General features: G+C 56.9%; 1 protein-coding gene across 4 annotated transcripts in view; it reads right to left on the bottom strand.

The window, feature by feature from the left end:
- Nucleotides 1–1,356: 1,356 nt before the first annotated feature.
- The window catches only part of KRT80 (keratin 80, type II), a 25,419-nt gene continuing 8,938 nt past the window's right edge, over nt 1,357–17,837 (bottom strand). Inside the window, exons 2-9 of one of the 4 annotated variants that reach the window (XM_015559615.1) lie at nt 17,359–17,567; nt 12,767–12,827; nt 12,429–12,524; nt 5,307–5,471; nt 4,745–4,870; nt 3,916–4,136; nt 3,381–3,436; nt 1,357–3,254 (exon numbers count right to left, since the gene is read on the bottom strand). In XM_015559615.1, the coding sequence (XP_015415101.1) occupies nt 3,130–3,254; nt 3,381–3,436; nt 3,916–4,136; nt 4,745–4,870; nt 5,307–5,471; nt 12,429–12,524; nt 12,767–12,827; nt 17,359–17,567 (1,059 nt within the window). In that variant the 3' untranslated portion in view covers nt 1,357–3,129. Of the gene's footprint in view, nt 3,290–3,380; nt 3,437–3,915; nt 4,137–4,744; nt 4,871–5,306; nt 5,472–12,428; nt 12,525–12,766; nt 12,828–17,358; nt 17,568–17,837 lie in introns of all 4 variants that reach the window. The other 3 variants (XM_015559618.1, XM_015559614.1, XM_015559617.1) reach the window with 3 other exon arrangements.

Raw genomic sequence — 17,837 nt, 5'->3', positions numbered from 1 at the left:
AAATAACAATCCTCACCTGAGGATATGGTTACTGATTTTAGAGAGAGAGAGAGAGAGAGAGAGAGAGAAACATCAGTTGGTTGCTTCCCATACATGCCCCTATTGGGGATGAACCTGAAACCTAAGTATATGTTCTGACCAGAAATTGAACCCACAACCTTTTGTTGTGCTGGACGATGCTCCAACCAACGGAGTCACCCAGCCAGGGCAATGTGTTATGTATTTTTGACTATGAAATTCAGAAATTCAACTTAGTATTTGTAAATTCATAATTCAGAAATTAGAATAGGAAATAGAATACAAAACAAAGATACAATAAGTAGAGAGCTAATTTGGCTCTAGGCCTCTCCTGGATAGGAATGTGGTTTCTTCACCCGGCTCTCCTGAGTCTTGGGAGAGCCAGCTCTAGGCTTTCTTGCCTGTATTTGGTCTACCAACCAGTGGGTTGTCTTTAATCCCAAATATCTGCTATAATAACAATGACAACATCACTAATAATCCTTCACATTTGCAGAGCTGTTCAGAGTGCTGGAAACAAGAGGTGTGTTATTGCTGATAGGAATGAACATAACAATGGTCAGATCCTCAAATGCCCTATTAGGTAAGTAGGGAAGGTGTAGGCTCCATTTTACAGATGAGGAAACTGAGGCTCATTTTTCTGAGGTCTCAATGCTTCAAAGTCCCTACTTTGCCCCCAAGATTCTTGTCTTTGAGACACAGGTTCTTCCTTCAGTCTAACTAGCTCCTTCACACTCACTGAAAGCCCCACTTCCTCCAAGAAGCCTGCTCTGATTCCTGGGTCCCCTGCGCAAGCCCCTCTCTTCTTTGACCTCCTCTACTTGGCCAGGAAGTCCAGAATGGCTATCGTGAGTAGAGAAGTTCTCTCTCAGTTGACTGTGAGCTTCCTGAGGTGGAGGGGTGGAGAACAATTGTGGGTATCCTAGCGCAGGGCTGGGCTTAGAGAAGGTCCTCAATTCTTGTCTGTGGATCTAGAATTTGACTTGGCAGGATTAGGCCTGTACCCATCAGAATAGATTCTGGCCAACCCTCAGAGTCGTGCTGGAGAGGGAACCCGATACCACTTGGGAGAATCCCTCATTTCTATGCTTGCTAAGGCAGCCACATGGTGCCTGGACCTGTCAGGAGGCACTGGGAATGTAGGTCGACACTGGTGCAGCCTCCTTGTAGGATGGTGGGGCGGGAGACCTTCCGTGTCCAGGTCGCATTGGCCGGAAGATGTAACTAGGTACTTGACGCCCTTTCCCCATAACTGGAGAATTCCCAGAGTCCTGTGGGCAACTTGTGTGACCAGTGACTGACCCATCCCAAGAGCGGAGACACAAATAGACACATAGCTTTAGCCGTGAATAAATCTCAGGATTTTATTCATCCCTTGGCAGGGAGGAGGGGGCTTTGCCCTCAGGTGGCCAGCCAGTCGGGAGGGGTGGCTAGGACACGTTATCTATTCAAATAGCATACAGCACTGATTATGCAGAAAAGGAAGGGAAGCAATAAGTTAACAGCCACATAAGTTATGAAAAAATAATATATATATATTTTATGTATCTTGTATCCCTACTGAGGATTTGCTCCCTTGGAAACCAATAAATAGGCAGAGAAAAAGCAGCAATCAGCACCCATTGGGATCTCAGGATGGGTGTCCTGAGTCAGTAGCCCTTCAGCACCCCCGACAGGCCTGGAAGACCTGAGCCCTCGGAGGAGCCAAGGCCTCGTGGAAAAGGAGATGAATGAATCAAAGAGCGGCCAAGAAGAGGAGGGGAGGCAAGGGCAGGTAGGGAGGAGGGAGGGAGAGAGAGGAGGGGCCTGGTGGAGTGGGAGGCTAAAGCTGCCGAGATCCCCTGCAATCTACAGACAAAAGCCAAGAGGAAGAAAGAGGAGGCCCACACCTTGTTGGATGCAGAACTTCTCTTTGGTTGTCACTGGGGCTCCCCAGCCCGACTGACTGACCACAGGAGCTCAGAAGGCCCCAGACCTTCCCGGACTGCGCCTTCATCATGGCCCCGCCAGAGTCAGGGAATGGACATGGAGGGTGGAGGGCAGAGGGGGAAGAAAAGGAGGAGCTCTGACCCCACAGGGATGGGGTGTCCCTGGGCTCCTCAATGAGCGCAGAGGAGGGCAGGGCCAGGCTGTTTGGCTTGATGGGGAGAACAGAGACGCTGAGAAGGGATTCATGGGAAATGGGCCTAGGGTTTCATGGCAGGGGTGGGGCTGGGAGCTGGTACACCAAAGCCAGGTTTCAGGCTGGGAAACACCTGTGCGGGGTGGGGAGGCGGGGGAGGGGTGGAGAGCTGAGGTCCCAGGCAGGGTGGCGAACCCCAGGATGCAGGGAGGGGAAGGGAGGACCGGATTCTGCCGCTTGGGCCCAGGCTGCCGTCCAGCCTCCCCCCCGCAGGGAGTTCATCATGGCAAGAATAGCTTCTGGAGAAGGTGCCGGGATCTGCTTGGGCAGCCTGTCCATTTCTGTGTGACCTGCTGGGAGGATCCCGCAGGAGGAGGGAGGGTACAGGTGTCTGGGCTGATCTCAGAGGTCCAGGCTCAGGCCCCAAACGCCCAGGGAGCCTCCTTCCCTCACTCCCTAATACTGTCAGATCTCTGGGGAGCCCAGGTGGTGCAGGAAAGCCAGGGCACCCAGCCCCCCCAAACTCCAGATACTGGGAGGGGGATAAGCAATCCTCACTGTCCCTGCTCCATGGCTGGGTCTGGGTGAATGAGGGCACCAGCCGTGCACAGAGTTTGAGGCGAGGCGAGGCTTGAGATGTAAGTTTAGGGCAAGGGTTGGGCAAAGGGTCAAAGGGACCTGCTCAGAGCCCTCTGTTGGGGAGAGTCTCAGAGGAGTGAGGAGGTGCAGATAAAACTGACCCCACTTCCCGTTCACCCCATCAGGAAGCCTCTGGCCAGAGGCTGGAAGGGTGGATTGTGAGTTGCTGATGCCGAGTGGAGTGACTTTGAAAAGCTGGTGGATAGTCCCAACACTCATTGTTTGAGCTCTTCTCAGTTCAGAATCAGGTTTGCCTCCCCTTGCAACCTAGAGGCTCTGAAGAGCTTCCTTGAGTCTGGCTCCAGTCTCTCCTGTGGCAGGGTGACCCGGGCTCCCGGTGACCAGCGGCCTCACTCGGAGGCCTCTGACTCCTGCAGGAGCAACTTCTCTGACATCTCGGTGATTTTGATCACGGGGCCTCCTCTGTTCTTCTTCTTCCGGAAGGGGGCTCTGGCCAGGTGGGACTTGGAGGCAGCTACAGGGAACAGAAGGGGTGGGGGAGGGAAGGGGCTGGAGGTGTGGGGGCCACTTAAAAGGATGCCTTTGGGGTCATGACCCCCATACCCTGTCCCCCTCTCCTCTGTTGGGCAAATAGACTCACCAGTCCTGGGTCTGGATTGCACAGTGCTGACCACAGCGGCCGGAGCCAAGTCCATCCTGGGAAAGGAGGGGGAGGGAGGGATGTGAAGGGAGCCTGTGGCTTATGTCCCTCTGGGATTGGGGCATGGGGACTGGCAGGTAGAGGGCAATTCTTGGTTGTCATCACCAGCCCTGGGCTGCCCTGCTGTGTGACCCTGGCTCACCAGCATGTCCTCTCTGGGCCTCTGTCCCCTTTCCCTTGTATAAGTGGCTAACGTCTACTGGGTGCTTATTTGTGACAGGCATTTGCATGCAGAATCACCAGTCCTCCTCACCACAGGTGGAGCATGTTTATGATCAGCCCATTTGCCAGACGGGAAAACTGAGACTTTAAGAAGCTGGGCCAACGTCTCAATTTGTAAGTGGCTGAGCCAGGACATGAACCCAGGCCTGCCAGGCTCACAGGATCACGCTGGAGGGGGAGGCTGGCTGTGAGTGGTGCTGGTTCTCTAGTTCTCCCTCTCCCTCAGCCCCACCCCACTGTCCCCACCCCTCACCTGCTCTCCTCGCCCTCCACCAGCTTGCGGTAGGTGGCGATCTCAATGTCCAGGGCCAGCTTCGTGTTCATGAGCTCCTGGTACTCTCGGAGCTGCCGCGCCATGTCCTTCTTGGCCTGCTGCAGGGCCTCCTCCAGCTGGGCCAGCTTGGCCTTGGCGTCCTGGAAGGCCAGCTCACCCTGCTCCTCGGCCTCCTTGATGTTCTCCTCCAGTTTCAGGCACTGCAGCCAGGACAGAGGGAAGGGGTCAGCGAGCAGGGCTGAGAGGGAGAGAGTGGGCCGGGGCCAGGATCCCACCTCACGGGTGCGTGTGGGGAGGGAGGGCTAAGCAGTCCGTTCCCGGGTGTGGTGATGGGTTGCATTGCAGCATCAGGGGGCTCAGAGAGACCTAAGGAGACACTGTCCGGAGGCCACCAAAGAGGCCACCTGTCCCAGCCGCCCTTCTTTGAAGACCCACCACTCCCTTCTCTCTGTGTGGCTGGTGGGAGGTGGCAGGCTCTGGGCGTGTGTGTGTGTGGGGGCTCTCTAACAGTCCAGCAGCCCTGGCCAGTCCCAGAGCCCTCTCACAGGCAGAGATCATGTGATCCTCACAGCCATCTAGTAGAGCAGGTGAGGGAACGGAGGCACAGAGGTGCTAAGTGACCTGCAGGCCACTTAGGCCACTTCCTCTTACATGTACTCAGCATGCATGAGTGAGCGTCTGTGTGTGTATGTGTGTGAGCAAGGGGCGGGGGGGATGGGAGAAAGAGGAAGAGAAAGAGAGAGAGGGAGAGAACATGTGTCCCTGTGTTCCTCCCTGCTCCTACCCCCAGGGGGTCCTCCAGACTCACGTGGCTCTTGACGGAGAGGATCTGGGATCGGAGCTTCTGGATGCGCACATTGAGGTCAGCAATCTCGCTGCGGCTGCTCTGGAGGCTGTTCCCAAACTCGGCTGAGCAGGCGGCCCGCTCCTCCAGCTGGAGGGCAGAGAGGGGGTGGTGGGCAAGATCTGCTCACTGTGCCCCACCCAGCACCCTGCTTCTCACTCCTTGCTGCTCCTTTTCCTCTCATCCCAGCCTCCTCACTCCTATGCCCTGTCCTGCCCACCACATCCTCCTGCTGGCTGCCCTAGACTGAGCTGCACAAGCTGTGCCACACCTGGCCTGGCATTGCTGGGTGGCAGCACCACCCTGAGCTTCTGGAGAGAACAGACTGGGGGCTCTCTTGGCCCAGCACAACGCTGAGCTCTCTAATTCTTCATGCCTGCCTGGGAACTGACTGCTGTGGCCTCTGCCCCTGTGCGTCGCGCCCCCCCCCCCAGGATCTCAGCACACACCCGAAGGAGCCTCAGCCATCACTAGTGCATCCCCTGCTGCCCTGGCGGCCTCTCCCACCCTGCGGTCCGCCACGAACCTGCCTCCGGGAGTACGCCTCAGCCTCCTCCTGGCTGCGAGCCGCGATGGCATCATACTGGGCTTTCACCTCCTCCACGATGCCGCTCAGGTCGATGTGGCAGCGTCTGTCCATGCCCACGGTCACTGACATGTCCTTCACTTGGACTGTCAGGTCCTTCAGCTCCTGGTGGCACAGACGTGGGGGTTCAGGGCTGGTGGGGGACACCCATAGTCCCTTTATCTCCAAGGTGAGGGGAGGGGAGGCTATCTGTCTTCCTGGAGAGACAATCGAAGCATGAATGCCTCCCAGCTTGCACTCTGGGAAAGCAGCTCGCCACCCCACTTGCCCACCCTTGGGCCTTCCTCGCTTCGCAGAGGAGAGGGGCACAGGGAGGACTCCTGGCTCCAGGCCTACCCTACAGCCTTATTCTCCTTCACTTTCCCCGCTGTCTGCACTGTGGCCCACCCCAGGGTGCACACCTTCCTCCTGGCCGATGGGGAAGCAGCCCAGGACATGTGGGCCTGGGGGAGCCGTTTGCTCTGCTCATGTTGCACCATTGTGGCTCGAAGCAGCTTAGCACCCGCCCCCCCCGCGACCCCTCCCCCCTAGATGGGGAGCTCCCTGAGGGTCTGGCAGAACCATTTCAGCTCCAGGCCCTCCACATCTGGTAAGGGAGCATCTCAGTTTGTTGATAAATGTTGGAATAGAAACTGTAGAATGATGAGGGCAGGAGTGGGCCTAGAGACCGACAAGCCTATACTCCGCACCTGAGGCCAGGTGAATCAGGGTCACCTGAAACGGGCTGACTCCTCCCCATCAGCTGAGGGGCTTGCCTGGCAACAACGACAATGGGATTCAACCTCACTATTTCCCTCTTCTCCCTATCCTGTAGGATCCTCTCTGTTCCTCCTCTCTGCTCAGGAAATGCCAGCCTCTGTCCTCAGAGACCCAAAGTGGTGAAGCCTCCCATTTCCCTGGGGGTCACCCAGGCCCGGCCTGTGCTGAATGCCCTCCGGGCAGCCTCGCCCCCCATCCTCACCCGGCCTGCAGGAGTGTGAGCCCAGATCACAGACAGGCAAGAAGCCCAGCACAGAGGTTATGGGGACACTGGGAATGCACTTTGCGGCTCTTGCTAAGCTCCCTTGGAGGGGCAGAGACAGGAGGGGAAGCCGCTGTCCTTCCAGCCACAGACTGGCTCTTTCTGTCACACCTGACAGCTCCTGGCCTGAATGCTCAGGGGTGTGTAGAAGCAGGTGGGGACAGGGGTCTTCCTAAGGGGCTGCAAGGTGTCCCCTCTCTGGCCCTGGGCTGCTTTCCCTGGAGGTGCTGAAGAACTGCTGGCACCTGTTGGGGGCTGGGAGTTGCAGGGGGCCCAGTGGGCAGGAGGAGGAGGCCAGCATTGTACGGAGTGAGTCAGGTGGCCAAGGCTCCTAGAGGCCGGGAGGGGGGCAGGCGGTGGGGGCGAAGCTCTCCTGGAGGAGGGAGGGTGTGGGGTGCAGACGTAGTTACTCCTACCGGCACTCACAGTCCATCCTTGACCTCTCCTTCAGGCATCACATTTTGTTCAGTGATCTCATTTTTCTGATATATTTATATTTTTACTTGTTTGTTTGAATCAGGATCCAAACAATGCATATACTGCGACTGGGCCATATGTCTCTAAGTCTCTTACCGTAGACGCAGATACCCCTGCCATCTCTCTCTGTTTTTCTTTCTTTCTTACTATTCTTTAAAACTGAGAACACTGGGTTCCTTGCCTGGAAGCGCCCCATACTTGGCATTGTACGATTGCTCTGTGTGCTGGTGTTTAGCACGCACCTCTGCCTGCTGCGTTTCTAAATCTGGCATTGGAACTGGAGGTCTGCTCTGATCCAGGTTCGGTTTTGGCTCATGACCGAATTCTGACCCTGTCTCCTGACTTTGGGCCCCTCCCTGACCCCCCATCTATCTCTATGCTCAGAGAGGTTGTGTTGGAGCCTCTGGAGTCTATACCAGCCGAGGCAGGTGCCTCTGACCTGCAGCTCGTACCCCTGCAGCCATAGAATGCAGGGCCCGGTGGGTCAGCTAGTGCCACGTGGGCCTCTGAGCAAGCCACCCCTCCCCTGTCTGCTCGCCGTCCAGCTCCGCCCACTAGCATCCCTGGTGACAAGGATGGGCTCCGGGAAAGGGAGCTTGGGCAGGCAGGCATCCTGCAGCCCCTCGGGGAGCATCCTGTCTCGGCCTCGAAGCTGCAGGACCCTGAGCCCAGTGGCCAGCTGCCCTTTAGGGGGTCTCCTGACAAGGGGTTTTGGTTGATCTTCACATGAACAGAGACCACGGGTCAAAGGCAAGGAAGGGCCGACCCCGTGCCAGAATAAGGTCAATGATGCCCACAGACTCACACCCACCTCTGCTGCCCCGGTTACCATGGAGACTGTCATTTCCCACATGGAACCAACATCCCGGCCAGGCCTGCTCGTCTGGGGACAGTTTCAGAGATGCAGCTCTGGGGTCTGCGGTCACCAGGTGGTGGGGGTCAGCGGGTTCTGCATAAGGCCCTCTATTACCACTGCCAGCCCCGGCCTAGGTTGGCATTTGTTTCGGTTCAGGAACAGGCTAGGGCAGTGATGGCGAATCTATGACACGCGAACTCATTTTTTTGGTTGACTTTTCTTTGTTAAATGGCAATTTAAATGTATAAAATAAATATCAAAAATATACATCTTTGTTTTACTGTGGTTGCAAATATCAAACAATTTCTATATGTGACACGGCACCAGAGCTAAGTTAGGGTTTTTCAAAATGCTGACACGCCGAGCTCAAAAGGTTCGCCATCACTGGGCTAGGGCACTGTCAAAACACACAGTAGGCGGGCTCCCCCACCAGGGCAAAGGACTGGCTAAACCGCTGATGGAGCAGGGAACGCAGGAGCTTGGTAAACAGAAGCAGGAAATGGAGGGTTTAGGACATCTGCAGGCCTGTTCAGACATGCCAGCCCATGGGGCTGCACAGGGTAGAACAATGCTGCCTTGTGTGGTGTGGCAGTGCCACCCTGGGCTGGGCCCTAGGAGGCTGTCACCTCCAAGTTGGCAAGAATTAAGCCGAAGTACAGTTTAGAGCCTCTCTAGGGAGCCAGAGGCTGAGGAGCTGCCATGTGGATTGGGTGACCACGCTCCTTGTGGCCCCCAGGTCTGAGGGCTCACTTAGTGGTGCTCAGTAAAATGTAGTAAGGGCACTGGGCTCTGAATGCCACCACCTCTTATAAGCTGGGTAACCCTGGCCAGTTTTTAAACCTCTCTGAGCCTTGGTTTTTTCATCTGTAAAATGGGCATAATTATAGAACTGAAACAGCTAATGTTTACAAATACCTCCCATGTGCCAGACACCGTTCTAAGGGTTTTGGGATATAGTAACAAAATAAATCTTCACAGCAGGCCTGTGAGGTGGGTGCTATTATTCTCCTGTTTTGCAGATGGGGAAATTGAGGCATGGAGCGATAAAAGAACTGCTGAGTTCACATAATTGCTGAGCCAGGATTCAATTCCAAGCTGCTCTGACGTTAATCATTATCCCTCCCTCACAGAGAGTGAGGATTAAGTGAGATTATGCCTGGAAGGTGCGTACACGGTGCGGGGATACAGAAGGCCCTCAATAAACAGTAGCTGGGGATATTTTCGTAACTTGTGAAGGCGACGGAGCCAGGGGAAGTGTCCAGGGCAGAGCAGCCGACTCCCCGAGGCACCACAAGGGCAGGCGCCAAAGCGGCTTAGACTCAGCAGGTTCCCTTTGCAGCAATCTGCACCCCAGGAGGTGTGCCTGGCTGCAGGGGGGTGTCCTCAGATGTAGCTAATCTCCCTGGAACCGAGTTTATGGGTGGGGCAGGCGGAGTTCTGGCTGGCTGCAACCAGGCCCACGTACGCTCAGGATCTGGAATGCACTTCGGTAGCTGAGGGGAAATGCAAGCCTCTGTCAGCCTAGGCTTCTCTCACCAGCCTGTGCCTGGAGGTGAGGGGCAGGGGGACTGCCCAGAAGGATGCAGTGTGGACATGGGGCCCCACGCAGTGCCTGGCCTATGGCTCCTGCAGGCCTATCCGTGTGTGTGTGCAGTGTGTGTCTGTGTGTGTGTTGTGTGTGTCTGTGTGGTCTGTGTTGTGTGTGTAGTGTGTGTATGTGTGTGTGTAGGGTGTGTGCGTGTTGTGTGTGTGTGGGGTGTGTGTGTGTGGTGTGTGGTGTGTGTGGGGGGTGTGTGTTTGGTGTGTGTAGTGGGGGTGTTTGGTGTGTGTGGTGTGTCTGTGTGGTGTGTGGTGTGTGTGGGGGGTGTGTGTTTGGTGTGTGTAGTGGGGGTGTTTGGTGTGTGTGGTGTGTCTGTGTGGTGTGTGGTGTGTGTGGGGGGTGTGTGTTTGGTGTGTGTAGTGGGGGTGTTTGGTGTGTGTGGTGTGTCTGTGTGGTGTGTGGTGTGTGTGGGGGGTGTGTGTTTGGTGTGTGTAGTGGGGGTGTTTGGTGTGTGTGGTGTGTCTGTGTGGTGTGTGGTGTGTGTGGGGGGTGTGTGTTTGGTGTGTGTAGTGTGTGTGGTGTGTGTGTGTGGTGTGTGTATGTATGTGTGTGTGTTTTGGGGAGAGGAAAGGGCTGTTTTTGGGGACACAGAGGTGGGCCTACACAAGTAGCCCATGCTTTGCTGATCTGGTATCTGCTCCAGAGTTGAAAGCAGCGTGTCCAGCCCTCCTGGGGCGTCTCACGTCTGCCATGTTTTCCTTCCCCCCGAGGTGGCCATGGCTGCCCCTGCCTTCGCTTAGACCTGCTCTATCGGATGCAGTGGCCACTAGCTATATGTAGTCAGAATGGAGGTGGGCTGTAACTGTAACCTACACATAGGATCTTGAAGACTTAATATGAGGAACAAAAATAGCCCGTTAATTTTTTTATATTGATCACATGTTGAATAATCTTATTTTGGATATATTGGGCTAAATAAAATGTATTATTATTTTTTTCTGCTCCTTTTATTAAAATAATGTGGCTATTAGAAAACTTAAAATTACATATTAAATGACATAATTACTAGTATGTATAAAATTATGTACACACGACACATGTGGCTCACTATGTTTCTGTTAGTGCCGGTGTAGAGGCTCACTGTGTGGGGGGTCGTTATAGCGAAGAGCCAGTCTTGTCTTCTCAGCCTGCAGTGCAGACCTCGCTTCCTAACACCTTCACCTTGCTGCCTCCCAAAGTGCCAGCGCAGGCTCTGAGCAGAGCCCCTGCGGCTCTCACCAGCACAGCCCAGCCCTCCCCCGCTCTGCAGCACCCTCCCCAGCTCCCCCACCCCCCAAGGCCACCCAGCACACTTAGAATAAGGTCCAGAGCCCAGCTCTGGGTCCAAGCCCTGCATGATCTGGCCCTGCCCGCTCTGCCGTGGTTCTTTCTTTGCTTTCACCACCAAACTCACGTCTGCTCTTGGTGCTTTGCACAGCTCTTCCTTCTGCCCGAAGCCTCCTCGAGTCTCCGCTAGGCTGGATTTTCCTGGTTTTGGCCTCCTCTCGCTTGCACCGCCTCAGAGATGCCCCTTGACCTTGGGGTCTAAAGCTTTTCCCTCCCTCCAGCACGATTGCATCCCTGGCTTCTTTGCAGCCCAGCACTTCTCACTCTCCAAAAGGATCTTCCTTCAGATGTTTGTTTAGTTGCTTATTACTGTCCCCTCTTAGCTGAGCTGCACCCCTGCGAGCAGGCACTCTGGCCGTCTTGCTCGCTTGCTGTGATGGCACTGTCTGGCATCGGCAGGCCCGGAGGACACATGTGTTAGATGGATGAATTGGCTTTAGTCCTCATCACAAGCCTACGAGCCCGCTACTGTTACTTTCCCCACTTTACAGGTGAGGAAACCGAGGCACAGAGTGAAGAAATAACTTGTCCAAAGTCATAGAAATGGTAAAGAGCAAGAGTCAGGCTTGGGGTCCAAGGGCTGCAATGTCTAAATGGGACAGGAGCCAAGCAGCTCTGCAATGCTCAGCTCAGATATACGTCTGGTTATGCATGGCCTTCCTCCAGCCACAGCTCCATACTTGTAGGACCTCCGGCCTGGCTCTGAGTTTGGGCTCTGGGGTGAGCAGCATGGAGGTCAGATTCAGAAACACTGGCCCTGCTGGTGTCTGCCTCGGCTGCACCCACAGTGAATTTGGGCCGAGAATTGTGTAGCTCTGATACCTCCTCCCACTCCACAGGAGGAGGCCATGAAGCTGTGGTCAGCAGCCCCTAGGACCATTTTAGCAGAACTTTCTGACTGTGGTGCCTTTGATCCCTGCTCTGGCCTTGGTTGCGTTGCCATAGCTTGGCACCAGCTGTTTGCAGTATGCAGGCTGCCACGTCCTGTCATCCCCAGTAGTGCTGCCTGCTCATAGCTGAATGGAAGCATCACCCCTGCAACTTCTCACCCCTGAAACAGGAGGTGTGGAGAGGAGAACACATATCCCAAAGGATGCCAGGAGGCGGAGTGGCGAGGAGGGGCAGCGCCCGGAAGCCAACAGCAGGGCCCGTCTGCTGACTGCACTGGCTCTGCGCTAGGCCTTGCTGGGCCATTGTCCCCCGAGGGTCAGCTGAGGACTTAGGGACAAACGACAGTGTGTCTGGAGGCTCTCTGTCTGCATTTACTGGGTCATTTTTGTTTGGTAGAAGCTGGTATTGTCTTAGAACCAGAGAAGCTGACTCCAGGCCTTCCCTGCTTTGGCTCAGAACAGGGAAGGGTGAAGTGCGTGGCCATCAGAGCTGGAAGCGGGGGACCTGCAATCAGGCTGCCGCGACAGAGGGAGATCGTCCAGTACGAGTGGCTGCTCAAGGCCCCCTGGCTCCCCGCTCTGAGGCCGCCTCCTGACCCTTGTCCAGATGCACCTAGTCCCCGTGTGCCCTCAGCACAAGGAGGTCACGGGTGCTCCCTGAGAGAGGTCTTTGGGGACCCTACCTGCCCCTGCTCCATGAAATACACGACGAGGGACAGGTTGGATGATTGACAGCCGTGCAAGAAGGGGCTAGGAAACCGTTACAGCTGTGGCCAGAAACAGCGAGCGACTGTGAAGGTTCCACGCCCCACTGGATGTCCTTCCCCCCCTGCACCCCTAGCCGTGGACCAGCCAGCTCGTGGCTCGGCAGGACGCCGCCCTGTCTCCTCACCTGCTCGTAGACGGTTTTCATCAGGTCCACGAAGCTCTGCAGGCTTTTCAACTTGGTCTCCAGTTCGGTCCGTCGAAGACACTCTGTGTCCAGGTCCTGGGGGTGGGAGCAGTGGTGAGTGATGGGAGAGGGAGTCGGGGGTCCCAGGGCGGGAGTGGGGTGGGGGCCTTTGCTTCCTGGGTCAGAGTCCCCGTGGAGACCTGACTCAGAGCCTGGAGGAGGAGCAGGCGGGGCAGGTATCTCTGTGGTCTTGGGACTCAAGCCTCTGAGGGCTTTGCTGGGGGATCTGGAGGGAAAGCGGGCAGAGGGTCCCCGAGGAAGGATCCTGGGCAGGCTACCTTCTTCAGCTGGACGAAGGTGAACTCCATGTCTGTGCGCTTGGAGATCTCGTCTTCGTACCTGGGAGGCGAGGAGGGTGGGAGAGAGAGAGAGACAGCTCAGCTGGATGTGGTGGGAGCTTGGGGTTTGGTTAGTCCTCCCTGGGTGGGGCTTAGGGCTTTTGCTGTCTCATTTGGTGCCTTGTGACAATGAGCAAAAAGTAGTCCTTCCTTCAGGTGGATGGAGCCCCTCCTCTTCTATGACATGAGAGAGAGAGAGAGAGAGAGAGAGAGCGCTCTCAGCTGGATGTGGTAGGAGCTTGGGGTTTGGTTAGCCCTCCCTGGGCAGGGTTAGGGCTTTTGCTGTCTCATTTGATGCCTTGTGACAATGAACAAAAAGTAGTCCCTCCTTCAGGTGGATGGAGCCCCTCTTCTTCTATGACACAGTCCTCCTCCCCCGTGACACCCTAGTGTTGGCTCCGGGGAGGCAGGCCAACCCATTTGCCTTCCTGACTCTCACCAGTCCTCTCCTGCTGGCGTCTGCCCCCTTGCTGGCTGTGCTCCACGTTTGCCTCCTCCAGGAAGCCTCTCCTGATTGGTAGCCCGTTCACCCTGACACTTTATTCCCTCATCTTTTCCCTAGTTCCTCCCTTAGCAGTCTCAGTTTCAAAAAGCTGTGCCCTTGGCCAGGCCTGAACCGAGCATCCTGCTTACCCTTCGCCCTCTCCCACCTCTCGCCTTCCCTGCAGCCCCTCCCTCCTCCCTTCTGCTGGATGGCAGGACACCATCCATCGTGTTCCCTCCAGAGGGAGGGCAGGAAGAATGTGGACTCCACAGTCAGACGAACCCTCAGTGTGGTTTTGGGCAGGAAACGCCATCCCTCCTTCCTTGAATCCCTGGTCTACCAGGGGTGTGCCTGTGTGCATGTGTGCGTGCATGTGTGTGTGTGTGCCTGGGGCCCATGAAGTCCCCTCCTGACACAATGACAGACGTGCACAGTCAGTACCCTCTCTCCTCAGCTTTGCCTCCTTTGCTCAAGTCCACCTGTGTTTGGAACAAGGACACTGTTGGGCAGGGAGATGGGTCCCTGCATCCCTGACCTTACCCTCTCCCTCTAGTCCGCACGTCCCGCCCCCTCCCCCCAGCCCTTCCTGCCCGGGGATGTGGGGGTTCTGTGGCTTCCTGTGTGCTTCCCTCCTCCCCAGGGAATACCTGAATCACCGGGGCTCTAATTACAGCCGCCTGCCCAGCCCCTGACCTCCCAGCCTGGCAGCGTCACCCCTCGCCCACATCAGCTGCTGGACCTGCGCCCTCAGGCCTTCTTTCCCGCCCGCCTTTCCGAGCAGCGGAGGGGACAGACCCAGGGGTGAGAGCCCGCAGGGCGCTGGGTCTGAAACTCAGTGTGCTGCCTGGTCACTGCCTGGGCTTCCAGCGTCTGCAAGGGGCTCCTAGGGTGCAGGTCATGGAGGCGGGCGGAGGGCGGGTCAGGGACTTGCCAGGGTGGATGAAATGCCCAAGAAGCTTCACCTCAGAGTCCTCAGCCAGTCAGGCTGCTGGTCCCATCTCACAGATGGGGAAATGGAGGCCCAGAGAAGGGCCCGGAGGCGTGTGGGGTGTGCTGGTCAAGCACGGGCCCAGAGCCAGGTCAGGTGGCTCCAGTCTTGCTTCCTTGCTCACCAGCCGGGTGACCTTGCCTAAGCTACTTGTGTGTGCCTCACTCCTGACAACGGTGGTGTCGTGAGGATGAAATAAGCAAAAAAAAACCACGTGCTCACCGCAGTGCGTGGCGCCTGCTAAACCTACTGCTACTACGACCACCTAAGCTCCGTTCTCTCCAACGCCAGCCAGGCCCTCAGCCCCTCTGCCTCGGCCTCCAGCATTTTCGGAGAGAAACGGGGGAGGCCTCATGGCAGAGAGAGAGCACGGCCTTTCCAAACCCTCCGGGCCAGGCTGACTTGAATAGGCCTCCCTCTGGAATTCAGGGGGGAGCCCAGATCTGAGCAGCCCCTTATGGCCTGGTCCTCTCCACACAAGCCTGGGAGTCAAACCTTTCCCCTTCTCCCCTCCCCTCTGGACAGGGGAGCTCTGCCCGCCTGGGAGGGCTGTCCAGTTGGGGCCTCTGTGGTGCCAAACTCCTCTTTACCCCTCCCTGCCTTTCCCATCCTCTGTGCAGCCTTCCTCCTCCCTCCCCATGGGCTCCGCTGGGTTTGGGCCCCAGGTCATCCCTCAACCGGGTGCTCTTGTGAAGGGAACAGACCACACAGCTGTCTCCCGTGGACCTGAGGCGCTCGCCGTGGCCTTGAGCAGGCTGTGCCTCTAGCGGGGCCTCTGCTTCACTTTTAGTAAGTAGACGGGTTGGCTAGCTGGTCCCTGAGGTCCCGGCGACGTCCAAGCTTTGGGAAGTCTCCATCTCTGTAGAGGCTGAGGTTTGCCATGCCCCCCATTTCACCTCCAATCTCTGCCAGTCACCAGCTCCCAAACCCGTTCTCAGCCCTCTCAGCTCGTCACACCCACACCCCCCTCTCTGCCCAGCTTGTTTATATCTAGGAGGGAAGCTGATCTCATCGGCCTTGAGGAGGCAGGGCACACCCCTCCCTGTCAGGGCTTGGGCTGGCGTCTCCGGCTCCTGGGGGCCCCAGGCTTTGCAAGGCCAGGCGGCAGCTTCCTGGGCTCTGGCCTGCAGACCCGGAAGCCCTCTGGCCTCACTTCCCCCAACTCAGGTGGGTTCCCTACCTGGAGAGAGGATGGGAAGCCCTGAGCCTAAATGTAAAATCAGGCGGCAGATAGAAACCAGGCGGCGGGCCAAATGAGGGGGCTGAGCCAGATTAGAACAAGTAGTGTTTGTACAGAACTTCCAGTTACAAAGTATCTCCGCAGATGCGATCTGGCTGGGCTCATGGGCGCAGCCTCTCACCCTGGATGACATGGGCTGGGATGGGTTTTAGCTGGGATGGGTTTTAGCACGCATGGCTCTGTGACTGCGGACCAGCCCCTGTCCTCTCGGGCCTGTGATTCCTTCCGCACATAACCCATGTCCTCCCACCAGCTCTGCCATTCTCTGATCCTTTGAGGGCCAAAGACCTACTAGATACCGGTGAAATGAGTCATAACTTCCCCCATTACGATCAGAATGGGCAATCAGAATCCATTATGTGTTTATCTAGGACCTGGGAGAGCAGGGCTGGAGTAGAGGAGACCTCCAGGCCAGGGAGGGGCCCAGCCATAAGGACCAGTTCTGGCCAGGGCTGCAGATCACGCCTGTTGGCTGGAAAGTTCCCGGTAGACTCACAGGTGAGGAAACCGAGGCCCCAGAGTGGGGAGAGCGTCCGGTGTGACCATGCCCTCTGACTGTGGCCTGAACAGAGGAGGTGATGCAGAGAGGCGACGGGCAAACTAAGCCCCAGCCCAGGTCCCTGGACAGGCTGCCCACACCCTCCAGCCCTGTCTGCTGGCTGCTCAGGTCAACGGGGCTTGGGGCAGGATCCAAACACTGGAGGTGGAGAGGGGGTTGCGCCTCAGCCTGTCCACCCCTCACCCTGGCTGGAAACCAGACCTGAGAAGGGGGTGAAGGGCGGGGGTGCAGGGGCAGGGCCTCTCTGCCCTGTCCAGCCTCTGTGTCCATGAAGCCCTGGCCACTGTCTGATCAGAGAGGGTCCTCTCTCCTCTGAGCCACCCATGTACGTGGTTAGCCTTTCTAGACTGGCCAGTTCAGCCCAGCAAGCCTGCTCAGGGACGGCCCTGTGTGCGGGCACTTCAGCCTTCTAGGGGCAGGAGGGTGGCCACTCATCGCCACACTGAACTCTCGACTTGCTCCTCACACCAGCCCCAGGTGGTATCAACCCACACAGGAGGAAACTGAGGTTCGCTTGTTAAACAACTGGACAGAGGTCACAAAGCTAGGGTGGGAGGGGACAGGGAGTAAGTCCCTTTCAGTCTATACCTAGACTAGGTCTTTAACCACTGAGCTTCCTGCCTGCCAGCTTGTCCCCCAAAGTCCTAAAAGCATAGTGCAGGCTGGGGTTGTGTCTCCCCCATCTCTCTGGACCCCACTGAGGTCGGCACACACCACCTATAGATGGCTGCTTCTCAATTCCAACAAAACCCACTGCTTCCGTCTTCTGCCTGCACCCGCTCCCTTCCCTGGCAGCCCATCCAAGCCCATTGGGACGTCCCACTGCCAGTGGGACGTGAGCGGAGAGCAAGAGTGTTTATGGACACCAGGGCAGGGGACAGGGGACAATGGCTGCGATGGTGTCCAGGGGTTAGCTGTCAATCACAAGCCTGACCTAGTGTAAGAGTCACTATCTGGGGGTGGGGAACTGTGGGTTCACTGCTATATTCCCTTGAAACCTAGAATACTGCCCGGCACATAGTAGGTCCTCTGTAAGTATGTCTGGAGTAAAGAAACGTGTTTCCCTTACTGTAGAAATTTTTAGCACACAGTGTTCAAATTGCCTCTTTATACTTGATTGTAAGATCTATGGAAACATCTATTGCATTCATCTACTTCCCCCATTGACTTTCACAAACTTGATTTTCCTGGCCCATGTTCCCCAGTGCAGGTTGGTCCCCCCCCCCAGTCCCTGCCCACCGCCCCCGAGGGCGCACGCTACCTGATCCGAGACTCCTCCACCTTCTCCAGCATCTGCAGCAGGTTGGCCTCCAGCTGCCCCCGCTCCTGGCTCACCGTGCGCAGCTCCTCCTGCAGCCGGCCCTCGTACTTCTGGTAGAGGTGCCCAAGGTCAAAGGCAGTGGAGCCCTGGCTCTGCAGGAAGCTCCAGCGCGTCTCCAGCAGCTGGTTTCGCTGCTCCAGGGCCTGCACCTGGGAGAGCAGGAAGGCTTCGGTGTCAGGCCCGGAGGCCCCAGGACCGCCATCGCACCCCCTCTGGGGCTCCCCTGGGAAGTGGCAGCTCATCGGCTCCCTGCGCCTCTCTGGGCCCTCACTCAGCACTCAGATGGCACCTCTGACGGCTGATGGTTCCAACTGAAGATGGTGAGATAAGGAGGGATCGGAGAGAGGTGGAGCCAATTAGCAAAGGCTTCCTAGGGAAGGCGTGGGGCCAGCTAGATGAAGGAAGGGGCCAAGGGGTGG

Source organism: Myotis davidii, unplaced genomic scaffold, assembly GCF_000327345.1.
Source record: "Myotis davidii unplaced genomic scaffold, ASM32734v1 scaffold233, whole genome shotgun sequence".
Classification (NCBI taxonomy): domain Eukaryota; kingdom Metazoa; phylum Chordata; class Mammalia; order Chiroptera; family Vespertilionidae; genus Myotis; species Myotis davidii.
Note: the sequence above shows the minus strand (reverse complement) of the source record. Positions and strands in the feature narration are given on the sequence as shown.